General features: G+C 43.2%; 1 protein-coding gene across 5 annotated transcripts in view; it reads right to left on the bottom strand.

The window, feature by feature from the left end:
* Positions 1-1,676: 1,676 nt before the first annotated feature.
* Positions 1,677-27,224, bottom strand: part of CASZ1 (castor zinc finger 1) — a 265,091-nt gene continuing 239,543 nt past the window's right edge. For 3 of the 5 annotated variants that reach the window (XM_063436193.1, XM_063436195.1, XM_063436191.1), the window contains 18 exons: positions 21,470-21,982; positions 18,713-19,556; positions 17,798-17,860; positions 17,267-17,357; positions 16,439-16,603; positions 14,376-14,548; positions 13,252-14,066; positions 13,018-13,138; positions 12,617-12,680; positions 12,059-12,219; positions 11,681-11,803; positions 11,203-11,520; positions 10,660-10,858; positions 9,017-9,188; positions 7,273-7,421; positions 6,576-6,816; positions 5,875-6,156; positions 1,677-4,384 (listed from right to left, as the gene is read on the bottom strand). In XM_063436193.1, the coding sequence (XP_063292263.1) occupies positions 3,264-4,384; positions 5,875-6,156; positions 6,576-6,816; positions 7,273-7,421; positions 9,017-9,188; positions 10,660-10,858; positions 11,203-11,520; positions 11,681-11,803; positions 12,059-12,219; positions 12,617-12,680; positions 13,018-13,138; positions 13,252-14,066; positions 14,376-14,548; positions 16,439-16,603; positions 17,267-17,357; positions 17,798-17,860; positions 18,713-19,556; positions 21,470-21,938 (5,571 nt within the window). In that variant the 5' untranslated portion in view covers positions 21,939-21,982 and the 3' untranslated portion in view covers positions 1,677-3,263. The remainder of the gene's footprint in view (positions 4,385-5,874; positions 6,157-6,575; positions 6,817-7,272; positions 7,422-9,016; positions 9,189-10,659; positions 10,859-11,202; positions 11,521-11,680; positions 11,804-12,058; positions 12,220-12,616; positions 12,681-13,017; positions 13,139-13,251; positions 14,067-14,375; positions 14,549-16,438; positions 16,604-17,266; positions 17,358-17,797; positions 17,861-18,712; positions 19,557-21,469; positions 21,983-27,224) is intronic. The other 2 variants (XM_063436194.1, XM_063436192.1) reach the window with 2 other exon arrangements.

The raw sequence follows: 27,224 nt of genomic DNA, 5'->3' as shown, positions 1-27,224 counted from the left end.
CTCCCCCACGACCTGGACCACATCTCCCATGGTGCTCTGCCAGTCTTCTACAGTATTTAGAGCAGCTGAGCTTGGCTACCATAGCTTTGAGTTAAATAATAGAATATATTCTGACATGGAATAGCCCCCGATATTTGGCAATATTTCTATATTCTAAGAATTCCATCCCTAACCCAAAATCTGAGCATTCTTTGCATTTAGTGTAGTGTTTAGTGAATGGTCAGCCAAGCCCCAGATAAACACAGGTGACTCACCATTTGTCTGCCAGTGTGGATGGTGTTAATATATCCCATATTTCTGACCTTTTCTTTTCTGTTAAACTCACATATACACATATATATAAAATCTGTATAGAATATAGTAAGCATGCGGTACACTTTGTGGACATCCACTCCAGTCTTATCCAAGTCTTCCGGCACAGCCTTGTTTTCATTTGCCAGGAAATAGAACAGGTGCACAAAGAGCAAACCTGGCATCGTCTGGGGCAGACAACAAACAGTGTACCGTACGCCTGTATGATAATCCGACCAGTTTACATCCACCACAAAATGAAACATACATGTGCGTGTGTGTATATATTTTAGATATGTATATATGGACACACACACATACATGTAATCATACTATATCAATACAGATACATGTATCCAGATGTAGATCGTAAACAAACCGTTATTAGCCAGGATGAAGAAAGACCTTTTTGTTTCCACATAAAATAGGTGACACATGGTATTTAATCGATGAGCTGGAGATGGCTTATGTCCTACTGTGCAATATCAAGATAAAAAAATCTCATACGTTCTTCATTTTTAGTTGTTTATTGTATGTTTTATTTTATTCCTTTTTGCTGCCCTCTGGTAGGGATTGTTACAAAGTGAGTGGATTTGGTGAAGCCGCAAAGATGGAATTTGATTAGGCTCCTCCCCCTTGCTTTTTACCTGCTGTGTTCTCAAGCAATAACAAATACATATGCCGGCAAAAAAATTTTTTTTGTAGAATAAAACAAGTAAAATTTAAGGAGAGAGGTGGAGGAGGTTTTAGAGATGTAATTCAATTGTTACAAACTGCATCTGTCTCATCTCTAGACTCTACTGGCCCCCTAACGGTAAAAATGCGGCATATGGATAACCTGCAGATAACGTAGTAACGATCGGCGTACCACTGCTTACCCGTCACTGACTATATAATAAAAAACATCGGGTTTGCCTCTCCAGCTGCTATAAGGTTTGAGGAGGCTGCATTGCCCTCACTTATCTAATAGATGATAAAAATGGGAGGGGGAGGGGGGAAGAAAATCTCTAATGTTGAAAAAAGAAGCACACATGTAACCGATTTAGGGAAAGGAGGAAAACAAACCAAAAAAAAAAAAAAATTAAATATATAACTACAAACTTATATCAACAATCTGAAGATTACAATCCTCTGTTATTATCTGAACTTTACGTTATTTGTTTTTCTAGAAAATTCAAGTTAAAAGTCGGAATCACGCGTTTCAGTGCTAAAGTGAAGTCAAACATCGGGACTCCAGGAAATCAGAAGCTAAAAACCGAAAGGGAGGGATTTGGCGCCGCGTCTTATATCCCGTTATACTCAGATAATCACGGTCACCGTTTGCAAGCTTACTTTGATTTTTTTTTTTTTTTTTTTTATATTTTTGCTTTTTTTTGTTCTATATATATATATATATAACCTTTACAGAAAAAAATACTGTACAACTTTTTTTTGTTTAATCAGAATGAATTTCTCTCTGACACCATTAATTGCAAACACTTGAGGCTTCTTCCTCTTTAACCCTTACTTGCCGTTTGCTTTGTTCAGGGTAATAAATACAGCTGATTCGGTCTGTGACCCTGTCTAGTTAGTGTGGGTTTGTAGGATTAGCGGAGATTTATCTTCTAGTGTTGTCAGTATTTCTGGTAATGAGTCAACACCTCACTTATGGGTTGAAAGACACTATAACCTACTCCCCTAACTTCGCCTGTGACTACATTTTGCTTTATTTTGAAAATGTTAGTTTATTTTAAAGAGTTTTGTTATTCTATCAGTGATGGCTTTATGTAAGGAAACATTTCTTTCTATTTATGCCAACCAAAATAAACAAAAATGGCTTTTTAAAAGCCCTTGCAATGGCAAAGCTGCGGACAACGCGTTTCGCAAAGCTTTGACATCTGAGGGGCTGTAACAATTAAACCTTCCCAACAGGCTCATAAAAGCAGTATTTTTACTGAATATTTGTCTACCTGAGAGAGGCTTTTACTGTGCTATACTCAGTGGCGTGAGGTGCAATACCCATTCTCCAGCCCCTACTTTGGGGTACGTGCCTTTCTTTTCCGGACCCTTCATGCTTTTTTTTAGCCTAAAGTCAAGGAGGTTGGTAAAGCTGGGCTGGACAGTGAAAATTATTTTACGAGGGACTGCAGCCGCGGAGACCCCTGAGTAATAACCGTCTCTAACGTGGACCTTGATCTGAAGGTGATACAGCAGTGGGAGGCAACCAGATGATGGGTCTTTTCATTCCGCATACCTTCTATGACACAAATCTACCCTTACTACATTTCACCAATGTCTTAATAAGCAGCAACAGCATGTCCTATAGGGTACAAAGGAACCTCACTATGTGAGATTCTGGTGGCCACTCACATAAGCCAAGTCCCAATTTAATATGCCAAGAACAAATACCAAATAAATAAATAAACTGGAGCAATTGGTGCAGAGGAAAGCTTTCTATATAAATATTTATAAAATAAAACATTAGCTTCCCGGGAACAACCCAGAGACAAACTGGAAGAACAGGACAGATATCCTTGTCGCAGGGCACCCGACAATGCTAGTCAATAAATACCCCAAAACCCAGCCCATTTGGCCTCCTCCTTCCCAACAGCCATACATGGATCTTTTCCAACGATGTGAAGCTAGAGGAGAAGCAACAAGTACCCCTTTCTTCTCTCCCTCCCACCCTTGATAGTGCTCTTCTGATGCTCTTAAGTGGGAAAGAGCAGAAGGTCTTCATGTCTTGAGGATTCATGCACAGATCTGCGCTGTCCCACTGCTCTCAAGCACCAGAATGAATGATTTCCTAATGAAGCGGGCTGGCCACCACACGTACCCCCGGTACTGTCTATTTATTAGTCCATCTTTGCAGAAGACACAACTTTTTTTTCTGTTTTAGTTTAATATTCCTTCACTTGTTCTTTTTTTAATTCATGTGGGTGTAGAGCGCAGGACCCTCTGTGCGTGGGATATAAAACATTCAAAGTCTTTATTTAGGGGGATATCTGGAGGTTGAGTGGGGCTTGGGGAGTGTCACAGTGGTTTGTGGGACCCTCAGCACTTGGCTCGATTCCTTTGCTTGTTAAGCATTCATCATCAGGTAAGGAATCATCTGAATCTGTGTCCAGATCTTCCTCCTCGTCTTCATTCATTTCTTCATCTTCATCATCGTCGTCATCATCATCATCATCCTCATCCTGAGACAAGTCATCATCTGCATCTCCGGAGTTGGCCGCAAGACTGTCTTGCAGTTCTTTCCTGGTGCCAGACACAGACCCATCATGTGGCTTCTTGCTAAGGTCCAGCGAGTCATTAAGACCTACCCCAACAGCGTTCTGCAGGAAAAGGAGAGAGTTATGGGTGTCTGTGCTCAGATTTAGGGAGCTGTCCAAATTCACAGATGGGTTTTGGATGTCATACTCGGCACCTGCTTGAGTGATCCCATCAGGACCAGGAGAAACAGATGGGAGCTCTCCTCTCTCTTGCTTCTCGTGCTTGCGCTTGTGCGAGTCCATTTGAGACATTCCCACCACAGTGTGCTTGCAGCTGGGATAAGTGCAATGGAAGTGGGAGCACTTCAACTTGTATTTGCATTCGGGCACATCACAATCTGCGCTGGAGCTAAACTGACAGAAACCAGCAGCACTGATGACATCTTGCTTTCCGTGATGCTTGCGGTGAGCTGTTACTTTGGTACTGTCTGTGCAGCGGAAGCCACAACGCAAGCAGTGAAAGTGTGTGCTATTTCCCGAGAACTGGCAGTCAGGGAAGTTGCAGCTAAGGGATGACTTAAATCGTTTAAAGTCATCAAGAACTAAGTTGTCCACACGGTCATGGTGTTGGGCATGCTTGTACATGTGGGTACGACCACAAAACTTGTAGCCACAGTTCTCTCGAGTGCAGTGGTAGTGTGTGACCTTTAGAGAGAACTGACATGCAGAGTCCTTGCAATCTTCATACAGGTCATAACGCCTGAATCCCTCTAGCATCATCCCTTCATCCAGCATTTTGCGAGAGGAGGGTGTTTTACGTCGTTTGCCAAAAGGAGACATGTCCTCGATGATCCAAAACCGCTTTTTAGCCCCAGAAGCTGTCGGCATAGTGATGGTGTTTCCTGTAAGAAGAAGAGCGGGCACTGTGAGGAAAAGGACACAGCGAACTATATTGGGATACTGTCTCCCAACATATCCAACACAAAAATTAAAATGAAAGAAACCTATACTTAAAAAAAAAAATGGTCACAGGAATGGTCTTCATATTCACCTCACATCCTGCTTCAAGCACTAGACTAAAAAACTAAAAAGCATAGTATCTGTGGAACCCCAAACGTTTAAACTGGGACAAGTGTCTCAGGGTTCTTAGAATGATCCATTTCTTTTAATATTATAACTTCTATCGCTTTTGCTTTCCGTGTACAGAGAGCTAGCTTAAACCTTATAAGGACCAACAGCTGGAAACCTGAACGGGTTTATCTTGGAGTTATGTTCGGTTACACAGGAACAACCTGTTAAATATATGGTGAGACCCCAAAGGACATGCGCTAAACGGTCCCATACTCCAGGCCTCTGCTGCACATGGGGGTTCTATTAAAGCATTCTACTGCCTGGAACTCCATGTACCATACAATCTGCACCCATTTCAATATTACAGAATTTGTTTAAATGGTAAAAAAATACATATTTAGACCCAAGTAGTTTAAAATATAAGAACGTTGACTGTATGTATGTAATTCCTTGCATTACTGCATACTTAATACCCAGATATTTGCAGCTAATACAGAGTATATCAGCAGCTAAATAAACTACTACGATATCCTCTAAAATACAACCTTTTGGAGCTTGCAAACCTGCCAGGTATGGGAATCTTACATGAGGCAGAGAGCCATTTAACCCCTTAAGAACTCCCCCCCCACCCCCCCAGTCTGATCAGTACAGACTTTACTCCCACACGGAAAGTCCTTCTGGTACCAAGGGCTCTGTACATTCTTGCAGTCTCTAAATGAATGGCAGGTTCAATGTTGGAAAACAAAACTTACAGGAACATTCCAAGCACCTTAACCCCTTAAGGACACATGACATGTGTGACATGTCATGATTCCCTTTTATTCCAGAAGTTTGGTCCTTAAGGGGTTAAGCAGTGCCAATAGTGTTCTGTTTTAGCAAGGCTTGACAGCTTACCTGGGCCCTGCAGGACTGCTCGTGGTCTTCACCAGCACGAGTAGGTGGATTGCTCCATAAAAGAAAGTAGAACCGTGCACCATTGGCTGAGAGTGTCGGCTGAGCATTCCCACCCAATGAGCGTGGTCCAACATCAACCAGTCTATACGCTACAGAGATCTCCAGCTTCTCCTACTGGAGACGAGCAAATACTACACGAGGGCCCAGGGTACTAAAACGGTTTGATATCTTACCATTGACTGACACCATAACCAGTACAGCGGATTGTAGTAGTCATGGTGCTTGAATGAATACATTCATAATTTCATACTGGAAATACGTTTTGCCTGTGTAATAGAGGCTCCTTCACCGTTATTGCATAAACATATTTTAAACCTCCCTCCCAACCCCCCAATGGATGCATGGGACGTAAGAAACCAAAAGGTACCTGCAGCATCCTGTACTAGAGGGACATCAGTTTTGGCTGGAGCTGGAGTGGCTATTACTGGTGTGAAAGCTGGAGCGCTGCTGGTTGGCACCACAATGCCCCGGCTGACCCCAAGGCTGGCAGTGATCAGGGAGTATGAGACACAGGATGGAGAGAGCAGGTACGGGAGGGAAGACAGGGGAGAAGTGACTAAGGCTGGAGGAAAGGCAGCCACTGCTGCAGGTGGTGCTGGTGGTGCATTGTGGGTCAGAGCATCGCCAGAAGCAGAAGGGACCTGGCAGCCTGGAGAGTGTGGAGAGAAAGCCGGAAAAACGGACAGAGAGAGAGAGAGAGGAAAAAAAAGAAAGAAAACAAAATGAACCAAAATGAGAAGCTGGAGAAAGAAAACCATGAGATGAAATGAAACGTAGAAAATCATAGAGACGGAGCAGAAAAGGGAAGCCCAAGCTCCCGTCACCAGACCATAGGCATGAGAAGTAACATGCAAGTGGCTTCATTGCCCCATCAATAAGGGGTCCACGGACTGGGACACGAAAAGGCTAATGATGGCTTGGAAGTCATAGCTGTACTTTGATGACAAAAGTGATGTGTGACATAATATAGCATGGGCTCCAGCTATAATCCTCTAATTAAGAAGGCCATGGATATTTTACAGTCCTTTCTGTTCTTGTTTGGGATGTTGAAAGGGTCACTCTGTTTACCTGCATCAGTGCTGTCATTTCCCACTGGCGTACTGGAGCAGCTGCGGTCTAGGTTGGAGGACTCGGATGACATTCCACCAGGGCTTCCACCAGCCGTGTAATCCATATATTCATCTGTCTCTGTGTCCATCATGTTTTGTGGGGTGGTCTGGAAGGAAGAGAGGTTCTCGGTAGAGGACGGGCTAGCTGCTGTGCTACTCAACTGTGAGAGGTTGTCGCTCCTTGGAGTGTGAGGAAGAATCTGCAGAGACAAAGGAAATGGCGGAAAGTCAGGACTGTTCAAGCAGTAGACTAAACTGGGACAAGTGTCTCCGGGTTCTTAGAATGATCCATTTCTTTTAATATTATAACTTCTATCTCTTTTGCTTCACGTGTACAGAGGGCTAGCTTAAACCTTATAAGGACCAACAGCTGGAAACCTGAGCTAAATATATGGTGAGACCCCAAAGGACATGCGCTAAACGGTCCCATACTCCAGGCCTGTGCTGCACATGGGGGTAGTGGGCCTATGCGATATCCTATCATACTTCTATTAAAGCATTCTACAGCCTGGAACTCCATGTACCATACAATCTGCACCCATTGGGAAGGTAAACAAAGTGTGGATGAATTCCCGAGACTCAAGCAGCCACTCCATTTGGCGGATGCAAACGTCCTCATACAATGGCTCCTTAGACAAGAACTGGAGTCTAATTACCTGGCGAGGGACCCGATCAAAGTTCTTCCCCAGCATCCTCCTCATGTGCTTGCGGGCATGTGAGGTCATCTGATGCTTTAACAGGAAGGAAAATTGACAGCCATCACGGATGCAGTGGAAGTGGCTATTCACCTGATTGTATTTACACCCTGAAGAGGGAAAACAGAAAAGAAAAACCTAAATCCTCTCCACCCAGACACGCGTGTACTACGTGCATTCTGCCAGTACCTGAGGGCAATCCGAGCATTGCTTTTACAGGGGGCCACAGTCTTCTTCCTCACCAAGTCACTTTAAAGGAACTATTGTAACTAAGGGCAGATGCAATTCATAGCACACCTCCCTATAGCATAACATTTGCTTTTACTTACTGAAAATATATAACCCAGGAAATAACAGACATTCAATCTATGGGTTTAATCACTGTAAGGTGAACAGTGCTGATCCAATTGTTTAACAAGTCACAGTTTTGTGAATAACCCCCTAAATCTTTGACTATTTTTTTTTTTTAATGCGCATTTTAATTTTTTCCCCTCTATGCAGTTTGTTCATTGTAGTAGAAACCGGGCATCACATCGTCTGAATCTGTTTTGATTAGCAAGAAAAAGCCGATATGATTTACTGTTAACACGCAGCTGTATTGACTTTTTTTTTGTAATGATTATTATTCTTCTAAAAGCTAATTTTCTTCACATATTGTGTCTGCCTGCCCGTGTTCTGCTTTGGAAACCAAAACCAGCAGGTGAAGAGGCTGCAGGTGAGAATTCGCAGTCTCCATGACGCTGCGGTCTGGCTTTACTCGCTGGCCCGGCACCTGTAACTAAAAAAGGTGAGCAAATAACAGTGACGGCAATTACTGACATCTGTAAGGAGAGAGTCGTGTCTGTTTACACCGATCACCGTGGTAACTGCAGCCACTTCTAACTGGGGACATGAATTCTTTATGAAGGAACAGGGTGAGGTCCTGCGCAGCGTTTGTTTGCAAACGCTTCACTGATTCAAGAAATTTAGATGTGGGGCCTCTTGTTCAAAGGCTGAAACTAAATCACCCGATTATTGAAAGAATAGAACGCAGTCTCTCTCTTTTATAAGTTAACCCCTTCTCCACCGCCACCAGAAACAGTGATTACTTAAATGTCTCTCCTTCCAGAGTGATCGAACATGTTGTAATTCTGCCTGACTATGAGGGAGTTAAGGTATCCCTTGGTATTTTATTTCTATAAAAATATCCAGTTGTACCCAGGCAGACACTTCAGCATTCTAGCTTTTTTTTTTTATTTCTTAATATAAAATCTACTGCTTTCTGCAAATGATTGTGTTTAGAAAAGTTTTACACTGCATGTGGCTCTTTCAAAGAGCCACTTCAAATGTGATAATTAAAATCCATTTTTACATATGAAGAAAGTGCCTGCTCTGTTTTTTTTATTTATTTTTTGTAAAATCACTTTTTGCACACTCTGTGTGTAATTTTGCATTTCTGCAAGTAGTTTTGGTTTTTGAATACTTGGACCAGCCTTTCATTCCATAGTAGAAATTCCAGATATTGCTACATTCTTCTTTCGTTATTACAATGCTAGGATTTACACACAATAGTAGATCTTTACATCATTTATTTATTCCTAATTATGCCACCTGTATTGCAACTAAATATTAGAGCAGTCTGCACAGGAAATAATAAAACGTAGAGAGGATGGGAAGGTGGAATGCATAAAAAATACAGCATCTTCTAATTCATGGAGGTACTGACCTAATCTCCCACATTCCTCGCGTTTGGTGAAGTACTTGAATCCATTTGCTGCTCGCCGTTCAGCCTTTTCGTGCTTCTTTATATGCCACGGCAGTTTAGTGGTGATATTGGTGACAAAGTAACAGCCTGGACGCAAACAGTGGTAGTGCCCTCGCATCCGGAATTCGCAGTGCTGGGGAAATAGTCAACATGGGATTCAGTAACAAACAGAAGCACATTTCATCTGTAAACCTCATTAAAATACTAATTATATGTTTATATAGTACCCACACCCGTGCACTATAAATCAGCCACATATAACACTAGTCACCACTCCTACCATGGCAGCTACAGAGTTATTGCCCTCACTGAACGAGTAGTTCCTATTATACTATATGGACAAAAGTATTGGGACACATCTCTTCATTATTGAATTAAGGTGTATAAAACCAACCCCCTAGCCATGTGGACTGCATTTACAAATATTTGTGGAACAAATGGGTCGTTTTGAAGAGCTCAGTGAATTCCAGTGTGGTACTGTGATAGGATGCCACCTTGCCATAAGTCAGTTTCTAAAATGTCATCCTTGCTAGATATTCAGGAACAGCCGCCACAAAGCTGAAGACCACGTAAACTCACAGAGCGCGGTCACCGAATGCTGAGGTGCACGAGGCATAAAAGTTGCCGGTGCTCTGCTGAATCCATACCGTCAGAGTTCCAAACATCCATTACCAGCACAAACACTGTGCGGTGGGAGCTTCATGGAATGTGTTTCCATGGCTAGGCAGCTTCATGTAAGCCTCGTATCACCAAGTACAATGCCAAGTGTTTTATCGACAGGTGTAAATCACGCCGCCTCTGGACTCGGTAGCAGTAGAAACGTGTTCTGTGGAGTGACGAATTGCGCCTCTGGGTTTGGCAGATACTAGAAGAATGTTACTTGCCTGACTACATTGTGCCAACTGTAAAGTTTGGTGGTGGAGGGCTAATGGTATAGGGCTGTTTTTCAGGTTTTGAACTAAACTACATACTTACAATGAAGGGAAATCTTTGTCCAAAGACATTTTTGACAATGCTATAATTCAAATTTTGTGGGAACACTTTGGGGAAGGCCATTTTCTATTCCAGCATGACTTTGCCCAAGTGTACAAAGCAAGGACCATAAAGACATGGTTGGATGAGTTTGGTATGGAATCATTTAACTGGTCCACAGAGAGCACTGACCTCAGCAATAGCGAGCTAGTCCTTCTCATCCAACATCAGTGCCTGACCTCACAAATGCTCTGCTGGATGAATGGGCAAATATTAGCGCAGAAACACTTAAGAATCTTGTGGTGATATATATCGGAGTTCTAAGAGACATATTGGGCTTCTAGTAAGTACTCACTTGCTCCTGCAGAAGCCAGTGCTCAGCCCTGACAGTTCTTGTGACGGAATTCCGAGTTAGAGGCCTAGTGAGCCCTAAAGGCGGATTGAACATCCGAGGCATAGGCGGGTAATGTCTATGTAGTTAGAATGAGATGTCATGTAATGGTCAGGTGTCCTAATACTTTTGTCCATATATAATGTACCACTCACACATCCAATGTCACTTCAATGCTTATTGATGCTTAGTATTTATAGGCTCCTGTTTGATCCCCTGCCAGACAGATAGTGCCACTCACTTGGTTGGGACATAGGCACTGGAGAGAGTAGTAAGCAAACTGGTCTCGCACGTTCACCAAGCTGTTGTTGGGGTTGATGTGGTCCAGACAGTGGGACTCTGCTTTACCTGACGTTTTACACACATACTTGCAGTTTCCAAAAAGACAGTGGAAGTGAAACTTGTTTGCATATTTGCAGTCTGTTGCCAAGCAAGGGTCACTGGAAAGACAAACCACACAAGGAAAATGTTACTGCATCCAATGACGATGCAAAGATCATACCACTGGCCCACGTCAGATTGGCTCCACTTTGCTAGAACATACTGGGTAAAAACTACAAGTGGAGCACACAAAACACTTCATACCAAGTATGAAAATAGATTTCTAACATGACGGGCATAAAAGTGGCACCCTAGGCCCATTTCCTGCCATGCCACAGGTTAGTCACAGATGCGGGAAGGAAGAATGAGATTATGGATGTGTAAGAGGAGTTTGAAGTAGCAGGATATGGAAGGAAACCATTAAATGCCATCACTAAGCAAGTCTTTGGACTCACGCACTCACTTCTCCTGGAACTGCAGGAATCCTGGTTTCACTTGAGGCTTTGCGTTCTCCAGTGATGTTGTTGCAATGGGTGAGGATGCCAGACTGGGCACTGAGGTGGGTACTTGAGGGATCTGAGGGATGGAGGATGCCAGCTGTTTCCATGCCAGCAATGTCGGAGTAGAAGGAACAGCAGCGGAGCAGGGAGCAGTAACCTCGCAGCCAAGTGCCACAGCAGAGGGAAACGGGGGTGAAGCCTCTGAAGAGATTTTCATGTCACCCGCAAAATGAACATCAGAGCTGCCCTTCGGAGTACCCACATCAGTCCTGAAGTGGAAGCTGCAATTATACAAGTAAACCTATGAAAAAAATGGCAGGGGTGGGGAGCATAAAGAATCAGCATTATTAGAGAGGCTGAGAAACAAGTGGCCGAGTTTCAGAGAGGCTGAGAAACAAGCGGCCGAGTTCCAGAGAGCTTGTCTATCTATTTACCACTTACTTGGCGTGCTTGATTGCACCATCCATGGTGCTGAAGAGGGCTCCACATTCTTCCACTATGCAGTGAAAATGCAATTTGTGCAGGAAATCACACTGCGCATCACACACATCTGCCGGGCCAAACCTAGCAACACATGATACTGTGTCACTCCGCACCGTACATAAACCAGCACGCCTTCTTACACATGTAATTTACACGGAATATATATTAACAGAAAGCAATATAACTTGCAAAACACTTCACTGTAGTATGCCTTTCCCACAGCAAGAGTAAGGCTCAAAGACATGCAAGGAAGAACTTTTATACACAAAAGAAGTAGTGAATGCAATGTACAGATTGCCAGCAGAGTGGGTAAGAGAATGATTTGTCTCCCAGTACCTGCGCAGATAGGTTCTCCAGGGCTCCGTCTGCTTTTCCTGAGCGAGCGCCTTCATTACCTTTCCTAGGTAATGTGTGGACTCTCCAGCTCCGGAGTCACTGCTGTCTGGGTCTGTTTTTAGGCTGAGGAGGTTCCCTGGATGGGAATTGGAGTGCTGGGTCTGTAGATCATAAAAGTTGTTGAGTGTTTATGCCCTCTTTGAATTTGATGTATATTAATAGTGTAAATGCATGTCATGTGTTGGAGACAAGACATGGACAATGTCATTAGCCATCACGTGGGCCGCAGTTTGACTGCCCACCTACCACTTTACGAAGAACACTCATCTTGGTGCAGCCAACATTTTCACTGCCACACTCAGTGCAATATCTCTGCCCCCCTTTACAGCAGAATCACTGCTCCCTTGGTGACTGCCTCTGTTCTTGAAGCATTCATGTAGGAATATTCATTACTGACAGATTTTACTTACTTGAAATGATATTAAATTACTAAAGGGTCTGCAATCATACTGTGTGACCATTGTACCCTCACCACACAATATCTTACATGAGCCTCACCTTGTTCAGAGTAGCAGGAAGGAGTGATGGGTCGGGGTTTGTGTCTTGTCCATTGGATTCAGAACTGGAAATTAAAAGCACATACTTAAGTCCTCCTGGGAAAACAATCTGGGTTTCCTCTAATCTCTCTAACCTACTGTCTTACAATATATCTTCCTCTATCCATCCAGCCGGCCAACCAACCGGTATCTGTCTCCACCTACACTAGACAGAATAGAGAGATACAGATTTGGAGACATCCTTCGTAACCTCACAATCCCTTTCACCAGGTGCAAAGTAGTTTTGGGAGTGGGTGAAGCTACCTTACTAGCCTTCATTAGTTACAACTCAAAGCTCGGACATACTGCGATGCTGTTTGTTTGCTCCCAAGTAGCTGCAACATGTCGGTGATCACTGCTCACCTGTTCAAGCTCAGGTCCAGGCTGTGCTCCTGAGAGCTGTTTTGGGGCAATGTCCCTTCTGAGTCTGCAGGTTCTGTTTTGAACGGTCCTACACTAACACGAGCCATTGGTTGTCCTATACCTACGGTGACATGAAACATTAAAAAAAAAAAAATGCAACAGATTTCACTGGCATAATCTGTTTAAACAATATAAAGGCGCGATGAGTTGATATTTATCCCAAACCACTCTCACCTGATTCAGGAGATGGAGACTGCTTGATGGCTGCCGCTGCCAACCTTGCCATCATTGGAGAGATTAAACCTTTACTAGCTGACATCCTTTCCATAATAGAAGTAGAGGCTGGCAAAGTGCTATTTTGATCATTGGCGCCTGAAGCAGACTGCGGAGAGGAGTCAGGGGCAGCTATGGGCATTATGTTTGCAGAGTTGATGGGAAGAGAGGAACCACCACGACTACTTATGATTGGAAAGAATGTCCCAGTTCCAGGTTGTGTAGAACTAGATAATGCCAGAGCCAAGGGCATGCTACTGGGCAGTGCTTGGGTCAGGATGTTGGAGATCTTTGTAGTGGGTGGAATGGTGCTGGTGGCTTTGTGCGCCTGTGGAGAAGATGCCTCAGAAATAGTAGGGACCAGGGATACGGAAGACTGCTGACTGGTGGGGGAGGCACTCAAACTAGAGTTCTTACTACTCAAAGCAGAAAAGTCAATGAGATCATCGTTGCTGGACTCTTCCATGTCATTGTCCTTGCCTCCCATTAAGGAAGACGGCAGGCCGAGGACTCCAGAGCTACGAATGTGGCGCCTTTCGTGTTTACGTTTGTGTGAGGTCATCTGGCTGGTAGAGGTGAAGGTAAAGCCGCAGCCGGTGCGGATACAGTGGAAGTGGTTAGTAGCCTTGCTATACACACAGCCCTCATACTTGCATTCTTCATATTTATAGAACTTCTTAAAGCCATCCTTGGCGTAAGCATCGTCCTTTACGTGATAGCTCTTGTGCTTCTCTATGTCACACTTATTCTTAAATGTGAAACTGCAGCCTGGTCGCCTGCAAATTTTAGAGAGATACAAAAACATTCTTAACTGTAACATTATGACCATCAACCTGTCTATAGACAATTTGTCTCCTTCCATAATGATGTTCTAACGAACACAATGAGGACACCTAAATTACTCTCAACTTTAAGGACATTATTTTCGAATGCTTGGCTCTCAACGACCAGGGACCTGTTACAATGAATCTTGTCTGGTGCAAGAAGCACCAAAGCAAACCTTTTGCTGTCTTACAGTCCTTTATGTGATACTTCTTTACTGATTACTGCTGTTCCCCAGCCCTTTGCCGTTAGGGCAAAATTACCTGCAGTGAAAGTGTGTGGTTTTCTGCCCGTAAAATTGGCATTCCACGGTGCCGCAGTCCTCAGTGGCTCGGAAGCGCTGGAATCCATCATTAATCAGCTGCGTGTTCTTCTTGTGGAAGTTTTCGTGGGTCATCACATCTGAGGTGCTGGTATAAACCTTGTTGCAGCCGACCTGGAATTGATCAATGTTTATCTTTAATTCACATAAAAATATACTACAAATTTTGGAAGATTGCTTTTAGGTTGAATCATATAAGTAATTTTGTTTTTCTTTAAACTAGGAGAGGTGAATCCCGAGCTTGATACAATGGAATGATTTAACCTCTCCATCAACGAACATTTCTCTTTGTGTAACTTTCTGTTTCACTGCACAGAAATGTTCCAAGACCAACTGGATGTTTTTGCGATTATTGCTCCTAATAAGATGTTAATGTTTTGAAACTGAAGTGCTGAGATGGACCAGATACTGCCCGTGTTGGGGTGTCTGCAGTAGCACGATACACAAGCTCATCTTACCGCCAAGCACACGTCACGTAATGGAATGTTCAACTTGTCCTTCTTCTGGCATATGTCTCCAGGCAAAGCGGGCAACTTTGCCATATTGAGTAAAAAAAAAAGCTGCGGAATCTGAAAATGCGGCAGGCGAGGGGAAAAATCAGGAGATGAGTGCCAGGGTCTGCTCCATCTCAAACGACAGGGAAAAATAATATACTCAGCAGTACCTCTTGTGCCTTCCTTCTGTCACTCCCAACCCACCAGCAGGTTGATGAGAGCAGACAATAACAAAAGCCTGACAAATACCCAAAAAAAGAAAAAAAATAGAGCGAAAAAAAAACCCCTTCCCAGCTGTTTGCAGTATAAAACCTACTCAGTGGTGACACCTTGAAAAAAAGCAGAACCCACCACGGGATCAGCGAGGAAAAATAGAATTAAACAAAAAGCGGCTGAGGGATAACTTGCAATGTGGCACTTGGTGCTAAAGACTGAAAAATGTGGGCTTTGTATAAACAAGGAACTGAAATTTATCCACACCAATTAAGGACATAAAGAAAGTGCGTCCTGCAAAAGCTACTCAATTTTTTTAATCACACCTATTATTGTCGTGAACCCAGAGCGTGCAGACAGTCGAGGTTAGTAACTGCTTAGCAGGACTAGGCTTCCTCGAGGTTCTGTAGCTGCTGTGAGCAAACAATAGCAAACAGTGTGCACAAAAATTCACTGCCCGTTCCTTTGAAAACTTTTATTCAACAATCATTGACTGATAGACATCCAGTGAAAGCTCCCACTCCCAGACAGATCTTAGCAATCAGGCCACCCTGGGAGCAGAGAGAACGTGATTACCGTATCACCTTGAGGAAGGGATTTGCATTTTCCATTCATATTTTTTTCTCATTTGAATATTTGTGTAAAGTGCAGGAATTTGCAATATGGTATTAGGTATTTGTAAGTCTCCTAACATATAGAAATTAATATATTTATATATTAAAGCTCTATAGTGTTGTTCATCAATTGCAATTAAAATAGTCTTTACACATGACTGTGAAACCTACTTGATTCTGATTAAGCGTGATGGGAGTTGCAGTGATAACATGGTACAGATCATCAGAATGAATGTAAATATTGTACAGCTCATGCCATGCACGGGTCAGTGCAGTGTAATGTGGGGTAAAGTAGACAGAGATTAAAGTTATCTAGAAGTAATAGGGTGGCTGGTAGACGAGGCAGCAGGATAGGGTGTAGCCTAAATGGTTAGAAGCAAGACTTGATTGGACCTGCAACTGCACCAAAGTGGAAGGTGTGGCAATGGTGGATCTGGAATAACAGAGCAGGGTGCTAAACTACCGTAATTACAGATAATCAGACAGTAAGCCTAGAAAACAGGGAGAATGTATGCTGGACTACATTTCCCATAACACTTTGCCAGTCACAGAATCAGCAATGGAGAATACGATCTGTTGCCAAACTTGATTGAAACATTGCTGGTCTCTCCTTCGGTTATTGACCAACAGGCTGTGACGGACCTACATGTCCCACAATCCTCATGGGCCCATGGGGAAGTTACCTGCATACAGTGATAATGTGTGCTTTTGCCGTTAAGGTGACAGCCGTGGTAGTAAACGCTGCAATCATCCAATGGGCTGAAACGCATGAAGCCGTGCTGAAGGGAGTTGTCCCGCTTCTTGTGCATATTGTAATGTCGGATCACGTCTTGCTTACTGGTGAATCTCTGAAAGAAGATCACAAGAAGGGTCAGTTTCAGTAAAAAGGCTCATTTAGGGAAATGTAGAGCTCTCAGTGCAGTATCGCAGCTTTTGCCTAATGCTACATGTGGATAAACATTCTTGCTTTAGGCTATGGCATTACAACAGCCAATCCTCTGCTCTGTGTGGGTGTTTTTCCAGAAAAGAAGATGGCAACTGAGCAGTGAAAATGTGCACCGTAACCCCTTAAGGACCAAACTTCTGGAATAAAAGGGAATGTCATGTGTCCTTAAGGGGTTAAAGTTGAATAAAAGGGTTTGGGCACACACTGCGTGATTTACTTTAAATGAATTAATAAAAAATACCATATTTTGTTACTTTATACAAGAAAGGGATAGCCAAAAGGTAGACCCCCCAAAGGCTGGCAAAGTATCATGGGAGGAATACGTGGTGGGTTTTCTTTTGACACCCCTTTAACCAATGATTTTTCCCTGTAAGTAATGGATACATCTGTCACACTGTGGCTCCTTTAGACGTTTTAAACCGTCAAACCTGAACATTATCGTTGGTTAGTTGGCTGCAATGACCAGCTCTGAGAAACCTTTGCAATCTGTGTATCTATTATAAGCCTTAACGCTAGGAGTAAGATGCAGCAGTAGTGCAGCCTGTACTAGGGGTAAGAGGCTCACCTGGTAATTACATTCTGGATCCAGGCAATGGTAGTGTTCGCGGTATTGATATGCGCAGTGAATGTGTCCACAGTGTTGGCTACCTGAAAATCTGCAGGAAAGGGAAGATAATCCGTTAGGGAGGCCAGGTGCAAAAGGAAGCAAAGAAGGAGACAGAGATGGACAGAATGTGTACAGGGAAGAGTAGAAAGAGAGAGAAAGAGAGAGAGAAAGGTATCTGAATGGGCTGATAGATATATCCGGTCTATCGAAACAGACAAATCCTAGGGCGTGCAGGGGATCAACTTTACAAACACTGATTGGGCCAATAATAATTGACTAACTGGTATGGAAACACACATGCAAATACACACGCCATGCAATCATTTCACACCGATGCACACAGTCTGCCAATTGGCAGAGTGGTTTCCAGGCATTGGTGTCTGATCTCCCTGACCCATTAGGGTGAAAGGTTAGTGAGGATGTTAAAGAGAAATGGCAGAGTCTGTGACATGGACCTACAGGCAGAATCGACTCTCCCCATCTCCATACCTGGCAATATATTTCTGGTAAATATTTACATCTTCTGGGGGCTTGTCTGGGGGCAGTCCATTCCTGGTGAGAAAGACAGGGCAGAGCTGGTTAGAGTCCATTCAGCGCCCTACCCAGCTCCGTCTCGTGCCACACTCCCGGATCTGGATGTTAGTAACCTTTACCCAAAAATCCCCAAGCCCAACTTTGTCTAAATTACGTACATTGCCACTAACCCAGCTCTTATCTAGAAACACCTTCCCAGAGATGGGCAAGCTGGACACCAAAGAGGTTTCTGAACTACATTTGCCATGATGCTTAGCCAGCCTTCTAATGGGTAATATAGTTCACAATCATCTACAGTACCAGATATGGCAATCACTGGTCCAAGGTCCTTTCTTTATCGGTTCTCCATGCACACTGTAACACATCCCTCATATCCAGTAATCACGGACTACCATAATTGTACCCTTATACCAAAGCCCATACTCCTTCCAGACAGTGACCCAAACTTGAAGTACTCCTCCCAAGCAGCGACCCAAACCTGAATAACTCCTCCCGGCCAATGACCCAAACCTGTATTACTCCTCCCTGACAGCGACCCAAACTTATCCTCTAGCTATCTGCCCATTACACCTGATAAACTCACCACACAGTCCTATTGACTGTCTGTGCTTGCTAAAAATGAATGTCCATATTATTTAGTTACATACTACAAGGATCATATATGTTACATATCCAGCACACATCTTGAAATTATCTATATTTCTGCTTTTTTGCATCTCCTCGCATTTGACCATTAGATTTCTACACCTGGTGCACCTAGTGTCCACTAGGACATGCTGTATGGTGGAGCTAGCTTTCTAACAACGCCTGCCCAAAACAAGTGAGCTGAGAATGGCTCAAGTCAATCATTACAAGTCTGATGATGCTTACTTGACTGTGGAGACTGTCCCTGTAGTGATAGAGTCTGTCTTAGAGAAGGTAGACTTCATATATTCAGGAGTGTTGAAGGGTAAAGTCACAGGCTGCTCTGCTGCTGGCACAGGGGGGGCAGGAGTGCTTGTGATGGGTGCTGGGGATAAGCTGGGGACAACTGCAGCTGCCTTTTGTGGGATAGGCTTCTGAATATTGCGCACATCATATTTTGAAGGGCGTCCCACTTTTCCTGTCTTAAAAGCTATGGAGCCTCCCATATCTTGGTTCCCCTCTCCCGGTTTAAAGAGGTGAAGATACTTGACATTCTCTAAATCGTACTTCGAGGGCTTCTTGTAGGTGTTCCCATTCTGCGTCTTTAAGGACTCTCCCGTTTTTAACTTCTGAATGAAAAAGTCGTATTTGGAAGGTCGGGATATTAGGCTTTGCATGTGGGAGCTGCCAGCAGTGGGCAGGGGTAAAACAGTGGTTTTTGACTCTGGAAGAATGGCTGCCTCATGCCCAGGGACCCTAGCGGGCAGTGGCTGCAGTGCTGGTTGCTGGCCTACAGCATCCTTGGCCTGAAGGTTTTTAGAGTTAAGTTCTTCACACTTTGTCACCTGGGTAGGCCAGGCAAGGTTTTCGCCAGCCTTCAATTTCCGGATATACTCCTCATATTTGGAGAATCTGGCCCGCTTGCTGAGGAGGTCTTCTGCAGAGATGGACTGTGAGGTAGCAGCATTGATCTTCTCAAAGCTAATCTTCTTTGCCAGTTCATCGCGTACATTGGGCTGCGTGTACCCAAACATGCCAAGGAATTCGCTCATTGTGTTGGCTGCATATTCACGCAAAGACGAGGCTTCTCCTGTGTGAAAAGAAGAGGCAAATGCTCAGTGTTAATGGCCAGACACAGAGATAGTCTTATCCTTCCCCACACGTCTGTCTCACGTTTTATGACTTAAATTAATTTGTTTGAAAAAAGAAAAAAAAAAATGAAGGTAATTAATACTGGAGTAGAATAAAATAGAGTTCATCAATGGCAGGAAAATCAATTCAATAAATGTTCTCAACGATGGCTTTTCAGTACATTAAACAAAGTTTTCATAAAATGTATCTGCGCTCTCTTTGGCCTATTATGAAGAAAAAGTCATTTTGCTGGAAGTGGAGCCAAGTCCTGTCTGTCAAGACATAGGGAGCTTCGTAAATTTACCTGTGTGGCCTCATAAAGCTGTGCGCGTGCAATACACAGTATGCAGACTTTCTATATGCACACTGTGCCCTGATTAAGGAGGGGGATCTGGGTAAAGTTAATGTGTAATATGAACAATATTTATAGGACAGTGACTCACATTGTTACCTCACTCTATAACATCATTCAGCCTCTTGCCTTTATTGATTAGGACACAACATTAGGGATACAGAGTGGTGCTAAACTGCAGTGTGATCAATAAGTGATCCATAAATCATTACTTCTTACTTTTAATGTTATCCCGCAGACTGCTAATACATTTCCTTTTCTTTAGAAATACATCAATTATTACCTAACATTTGGGAAGTTTTGGCATCACTGATAATGTTCAGTGAGATTCTATCCATAGAAATTCCAAAATGTTCAAAAACTTCAGTAAAGGGGCCTGCCTTGTCATCTCCACCATCCGTATTGTACAAAAATGACAGAATCAAAGCTTTGCTGAATGCCTGTACTAAAATAATGGTTATAATAACTGGATTTACTAAACAGTGTGTCATATAATGTCTCTATTCCCAGTCAGCTTACGTTTATATATAAAATATAACCAATCCCTCTCCCTAATGTTGGTCAGTCCAATCCAGCAACCAGTGTATTGAATAATCACCTTTTTATTGGTTAAAGACAGCAAATTTTAAGTTAGAAATATTTATTTTGTTTCCTCAAAACTTATCAATTCTCCAAAATGACCAGTTTAGTGGATAAAGCCCAGTGTGAAATGTTTTTCTGCAGGTTAGATGAGACATCTGGCTGCTATTAAAAGGATGCTGTGATGAACAATTCTATCAATACTGTATCTCTAATAATAGATTTAGGAATTTGTTTTACTATATAGACATCATGCCATCTTTAAATACCATGAACAGCTCGGCTGGAGGTGCAGGCCTGTTTAAAATGCTTGGTGTTTGTGAGCTTTAAATCCGACTCCTGCTGTGACCTGGTGCGATGTCAGGGGACTCACTGTGCGGGATCCACGCTGACACAAGCTAAATTTGGAAGGAGGCTTGGTGCGGGCTTCTGGGATCCCCAGTCAGTAGTGCACCCAGCACCTTGGCACTGAATATGGCTTGCATGTCTATGTGTGGCCCTGTCTTCGTATGAGTGGAGTCACCTTGTCCCTTTCGAGGGAAATGCTTTGCTATGGGCGTCTGTTGAAGGTCACACATCTTCCCATTGATCTCACAATGTTTGTTAATTACTTTGTCACTGATGTTGTGAAGGATAATTAAACAGCTCTGTTTATATCTTCATGCATAATTATGAGGCTTGCACTGCCAGTCAGAGCCAGCAGTCTGGCCGCCAATAACAGGCAAGCAGCGATCTAGCACAAAACCCACACTCTGTGTCGGCCTCCTCGGGGATAATGCCCTGTATGCCGCATTCTCCCAGTAGCACAGAGCAGGGTCTCAAACTGGGAATACAATAAGGCTTATTGCATCGAAGGCTTAGACTAGTTATTGTGTTGGGCCGATTTGGGCACTCTAAAGATTTCTGCCACTAGAGTTTAATTAATGCCAAGGGTCACTTACCTGAGGATGCCCCTGAGGTTAGTTTTGCAGCTGCCTCTGTAGCGTCCTTAGAGACAGTCCTATCTGACTCCTTTTCCTCCGGGTATCTGTTGCTTTGGGTGATTTTTGGGTCCTCGGTGTTGTCTTCTTCATCGCTGCACCCCTTGGGCTGTACCATGTAGACACCTTCAGGAGGCAGCTCTGCAACACCTATCCTTTTGAACTCTTTCACCTTCCTCTCAGGAGGTTCGTCTGTATATTCTCCATTGACCCATTTTTCTATCACCTCCCTGCGCCGCTTGTCCTCCTCTGCACTCCGCTGATCAGTGTTGAGACCCTCCGTGGGATCTGCTTCACCTTCTCTGTCACTGCTGTCCAGGGGCCCTGGCTCCGCATCTCCTAGATCTGACCCATGTTCCGAGACCACCTGCCGGCTGAGTTTGGCACAGATTGCATTTAGTTTCAGGCCGCCTTTTCGTTTGGCAGCCATCTTCGGCTTTCCTGAGGTTGCGTCAGTGCAAACACCTCTTTCAGCTAAAGAGGAGGAAGAAACCAAGAAAGAGAGAGAGACATTTACTGCTTGCACAAAATTTAGTCACAAAATTATTGCACCAACATGGTAACACATTCAAGCACTTCAGATCTAAGGATCTAGGTGGCCATAGAGCCCTGGCATGTAGGTCTAGGAAATGTATTTACAAATAGGCAAATCTGGTGCAAACATAGAGCGGTTATACTACTTAAAGATACAAACTCCTTTAGAAATCTACAAAGGCTTTTTACTTTGCAAACCATACTATAGAATAACCTTAATTCTGTGCTTTGCAGTGTTATGAGCTTTCGTACTGTTGTTCAGCACAAGATTAGAAAACACATTATTAGTTCTAAGCTGCTAGTAAAAAAAAACACACGCAAAGCTATCAATTAGTGACCCGCTACTCGCTCGATGCGACCTCTGCAAGTGATACAAATCTGCAGCTCAGAGGGGATCACCCTGTCTGTTTAACCAGAATCTTGCCGGCAATGCAGTGGGGGTAAGTCAGACCCCCTACAGTGCTCTCCAAGCTATAATCCGCTAACCTGACAGAGCAGCAGCAACACACAGGAGGTTAAACATGTCAATGTGCCAAAGCGACTACTGCACAACTTAAACTCTTGACAGGTCCTGTAATATGAGTGGAGGTTTACAAGATGTGGGTCTGAGACAGACAGACCAGCGCTCGTAGCTAGGTAGCAATCTATCTCCACTGATACATTTTCCTCCAGCAATGGTCTAATATCCAGTGCTTCTCTGTTTAACGCAGAAAGCCTGCCGTATGCAATCTGCACCTTGCAAGTGACTGTGCAGAGACTCGCAAGTGAAAGTAGAATTTGTCCGCTAACCCCCTGAGACAGCCTGACTGGGGGGGTGAGTGACAATGATAAAAGATCTGAGATGATTGAAAGCTGGAGAAGGGTGAGCGAAGTGCTCAGGGTAGACGGAAGGAATGTTGAGAAATGGATACAGTCAGTCCGGATGGACCTTTGGAGAAACATTAATGTACGAACCCCTCAACAACACCAAGACCACCACGTGGACAGCTTTGTCTGCTGCAAAGATAACTAACCAAAAGTGTACCACCGAAAAAGCTGTGAAATAACAAAAATAAAACCCCCACCTAGAACGCTACTTATAAAGGTGTGTGATTTTATAGAAAACTCTGCTCACTTACAATTTGTGAAATGTCCTTTTTTAAATCCGTCACTATTCACAAGGCAGCTCTTCTATTATACTCCGAAAAATTGCAATTGTTTTCCTCACGTTGGCTGACATCATAAAACTCTCCATCGAGGGGCAGAGGAATATTAACTATAGAGGTTCATGTTTTAGGACAGAAATATTCACCTCTCCCACATTGCGTGTTTAGAAACACTCTATCTAATATGATATACGAGGCTGGAAAAACGATGTTTAACCTTTTTAATGATCTGAGCATCGAGCAATGTGCACACTGGCATTTAAAGAGTCAATAACAAAACCCTCCGTGTCTCTTCTACTTAAATCAGCCAAGTTTATTATTGCTCTGTTAAAGTAAACATCCCGTTTTATTTAATTTTAGCGAAACAAAAATGATTTTATTTCACATCAATATAAGGAAGACATTTATAAACTCGGCCTGTCAAACTGAACTTTTTCATCTCATTCCACCAACTACCGTATTTACACACAGAGCTTCCTCTTCAAACAATGCTCCAAACAATGATTGCACCCTTTATCTGCCTCCCTACTGCAACAGCAACTCCCAAGAATCGACCAAGATTTAACCGGACGTGTTTACTGTGATTGGTGGCTGTCTGAGCACCTCTCCACCTCTGCCAGTGGTGGCAAGCCTTTTTCTGAATTGCATTTCTAAGTATCAAGTGGAAAATAAGCGGGGTGCCTGGTTTAGCCACCTATGATCTATCTCTGGGGGACATACCTAGGGGAGGCTGTTTATTCGAGGGCACGAGGGGACCATTTGTTTGATAGCCTAGATGGCAATTTAAATTTGCAGCTGAATTGAACGGAACTTGTTGCCGTTGCTTTTTTTTTTTTAAGTTCAGTTTGCGTTTTCCGTAGAACCGCACACAATCTGCCCATGGGTATTCCATCGAAGCGAACCCTCTTGGGAACCTACCTTGCTTGTCGTCTCATAGAAACACTCAAGTCAGTTCACAATCTGGGTACTGTAGATTTTTGTTTTATTGACATTTCCCACAAAGTCTTTAGGCATTATAGAAAATTGTAGCTTACATGTAACTGTGTGTCTTCCCAGAGGCTGAGCGTCTCCCTGTATTTCTGAGGGTATGTGACAAGGACCCATAAAACAATGTGCTGTCCTAATAGCACGACTCTGTATTTCTGTGTATACAGCACACAGCACTCTGCTGTACAGTTTATCAATAAAACACATTATTGCTTTTAGTTCAGGAAACGACCTTGAATTTGTGCGATCCCTTGCCGACGACCATGGGGATTTCTCTCACAGTGAGGCTTCAAATTAATAGCGATATAGCTGCAAACAGAGCCTCATTTTGTCCAATCGAGATATGTATATTGCGTCTGTATTTTCTGTATTGTTGGATTCTTTTTCTGAGAATGGGGCAGCCAGGAGTTTGTAGACTGCTGACGGGGAGTAAACTGACCCACGCAACTGATTAGCAATAATGGGATCAGCTAAGGTCCCTGTCTCCAAAGCAAACTTCCAGCTCTCTTAGATTTAACTCAAAACCAGCCAATTTGTTGCCTATAAAATCACCCAGGCCACGCCGTGCTTATCTAGTCTACAGAAGAGTACGACAATATATTTTCTTCTCATAGGTTCCAATTTACCTGGGAATAAAATATATCACTAATACAGTTATGGAATCCAAAATATTCCTATCATCCTCATCCTAATGCTGCCACTTTCATCGCCTATTAACACAAAATAAAATATTTAATATTGTGAATTTTTTTTAGGCAAACCTAATTACAGTAGTCTTGTCTGATAAAGAGATTTTCCCCCTTCAGTCCAGACTATTCACCCCTAAGTGGTGCCATATGTACCTTTGGCAATACCCGGACCTGTCGCCTCTGTAGCACTGTGCCAAGTTGACCTCAGGGGAGCACCATACAAACTGGCATTCACAGACTTATTACACAAACGTAGCAATCAACAGGGCAACGTACAGAGAGTGGTACTGCAATCTCTTGTTGTCTGTGGGCATACAGAGCCGCATGCCATTGAGACACAAACACAGCACTGCGTCCTGAGTTTTGGTATATGTGATAATCCAGTATTTAAGAACATGACAGCTCCTGTTACCTCAGCCGCAATGGGAGTCACAGTTCAAGCAAGCTAGACCTTCCACAATTCTCAAACTGAATATAACTGTATTTAAACATATTGCCTTGTCACCTACAGTTACATCTCAGAACATAATTAAATATTAATTTTAGAAAATTCTTGGGATATTTTTTCAGTACCCAAACATGATATATATATATATATATTCTTTTCAAATAATACAGTTGCACAAGACAAGCATATTTGTTAATATCACTGCATGTTTTAAAATTATACAACAAATTGGTAACAAACATGAAGTGACCCATCTTGATTGTTGGTTCTTTATTAGTAGTAGAGATGCATGTGCTATAAATGTATTTTACACAGGAAATGACACAGATTCATCTATAAATTTCAGGTATCCCTATTTGTAGATTGAAGTAGTGGAGCTAGGCGCCGTTCCAGAACAGCTGAAGAACACAAAGTGTTAAAAGCAATTGTTAAATGATACAGCAGATTGCCCCGATAAATAATTTACTGATATTTATAAATATTCAAATCAGCGGGCATCAGAAACTGAAAGGGAGGTGACATTCATTGCACAGCTCTTCAAATCCATTGGAGAATCGTTTCTCATTTCAAAGAAATATTCAATCTTTAGCGGCAGGTCCTGAGAAATTTTCAGTGTCTCCTGAATGGTTTGCAATACCCAGGGGCACATCCTGACCTGTCACAGAATTAAGCTGCAAGATTCCCCTACCTCTATATAAAGCCTTAAATCCACCCCAGGTATAGGGACCACTGTCATATCATTCACTAACTGTCCCCTTACACAGCCTTATATCCACCCCGGGTATAGGGACCGCTGTCATATCATTCACTAACTGTCCCCTTACACAGCCTTAAATCCACCCCGGGTATAGGGACCGCTGTTATATCATTCACTAACTGTCCCATTACACAGCCTTAAATCCACCCCGGGTATAGGGACCGCTGTCATATCATTCACTAACTGTCCCCTTACACAGCCTTAAATCCACCCTGGGTATAGGGACCGCTGTCATATCATTCACTAACTGCCCCCTTATATAGCCTGAATTAATTATTGCCCCACTATACAATCTGTATACTAGCCCATATATATATATAGTGTCTGGTAACTAAGATTTACTAAATGGTCGCTCATACAGTCTGGAAGGCAGATAGCTGGTCTCTTGGCTTATGAAGGTGGGTTGCCCGTACTGCCCATGGCACGGGTCCTTCTACTGCAATGGCTGAGATTGAAATAGCGGTTCAGTTGTTATGGACTTTGTCACATCATCTCGGTTCTTCTTTTATTAGAGTAAAAAATAAATAGTTGAAGAATGAAGTTGAAATTTTTTGATCTATGACATCCCTGGCCGCAGGCTTAGTCTCATTACAATGTAGCGTTTGTCTATAGACACTATAATTAGTGGGCAGCCGTGTCTCCTGTTTAAACAAGGCCCATTCCAATGCCCTCTGTTAATACCCAGCATATTGTGTGACCGCACTGTGTACATCACGTCCTCCGCTAATAGGGACATAGACTCCTGCATTGCAGTCCATTAAATGCCATTGTTCTTCCTTTACCACCGTCACTGCCAGTGTCCCAGCTCCCATTATTCTAGGCATCCCTCCTCCCACTCCATATCAGTAAATCATGCTGTCTTGGGGGGCTTTGGGGGAGCAGTGAGTTATAGATTTCCTAATCCAGGGCCGGCTGTCAGCTCCCTGAACTCTGCTTTATAGCTATGTCTGTGTGACTGTGAACTCCCTGCTTGGAAATAAAGAGTTACCCCTTGGCGAGACTTCTGAACATTTCATTCAGTGTGAGCACTGCTTAAGAAAGCACATATTTCTTCTTTAAAATGTATCCCCTTCCCAGGACATCGACTGAGCCGCTAAATCTCAGCCACATCTTAATAACGGGTGCCAGTCACTGGAACTGGCGTGAACAGGGGAAT

The sequence above is a fragment of the Pelobates fuscus genome, chromosome 11 (genome assembly GCF_036172605.1).
Source record: "Pelobates fuscus isolate aPelFus1 chromosome 11, aPelFus1.pri, whole genome shotgun sequence".
NCBI classification, from domain to species: Eukaryota; Metazoa; Chordata; class Amphibia; order Anura; family Pelobatidae; genus Pelobates; species Pelobates fuscus.
The sequence above is the reverse complement of the archived record's forward strand: the minus strand, read 5'-3'. Positions and strand labels throughout refer to the sequence as shown.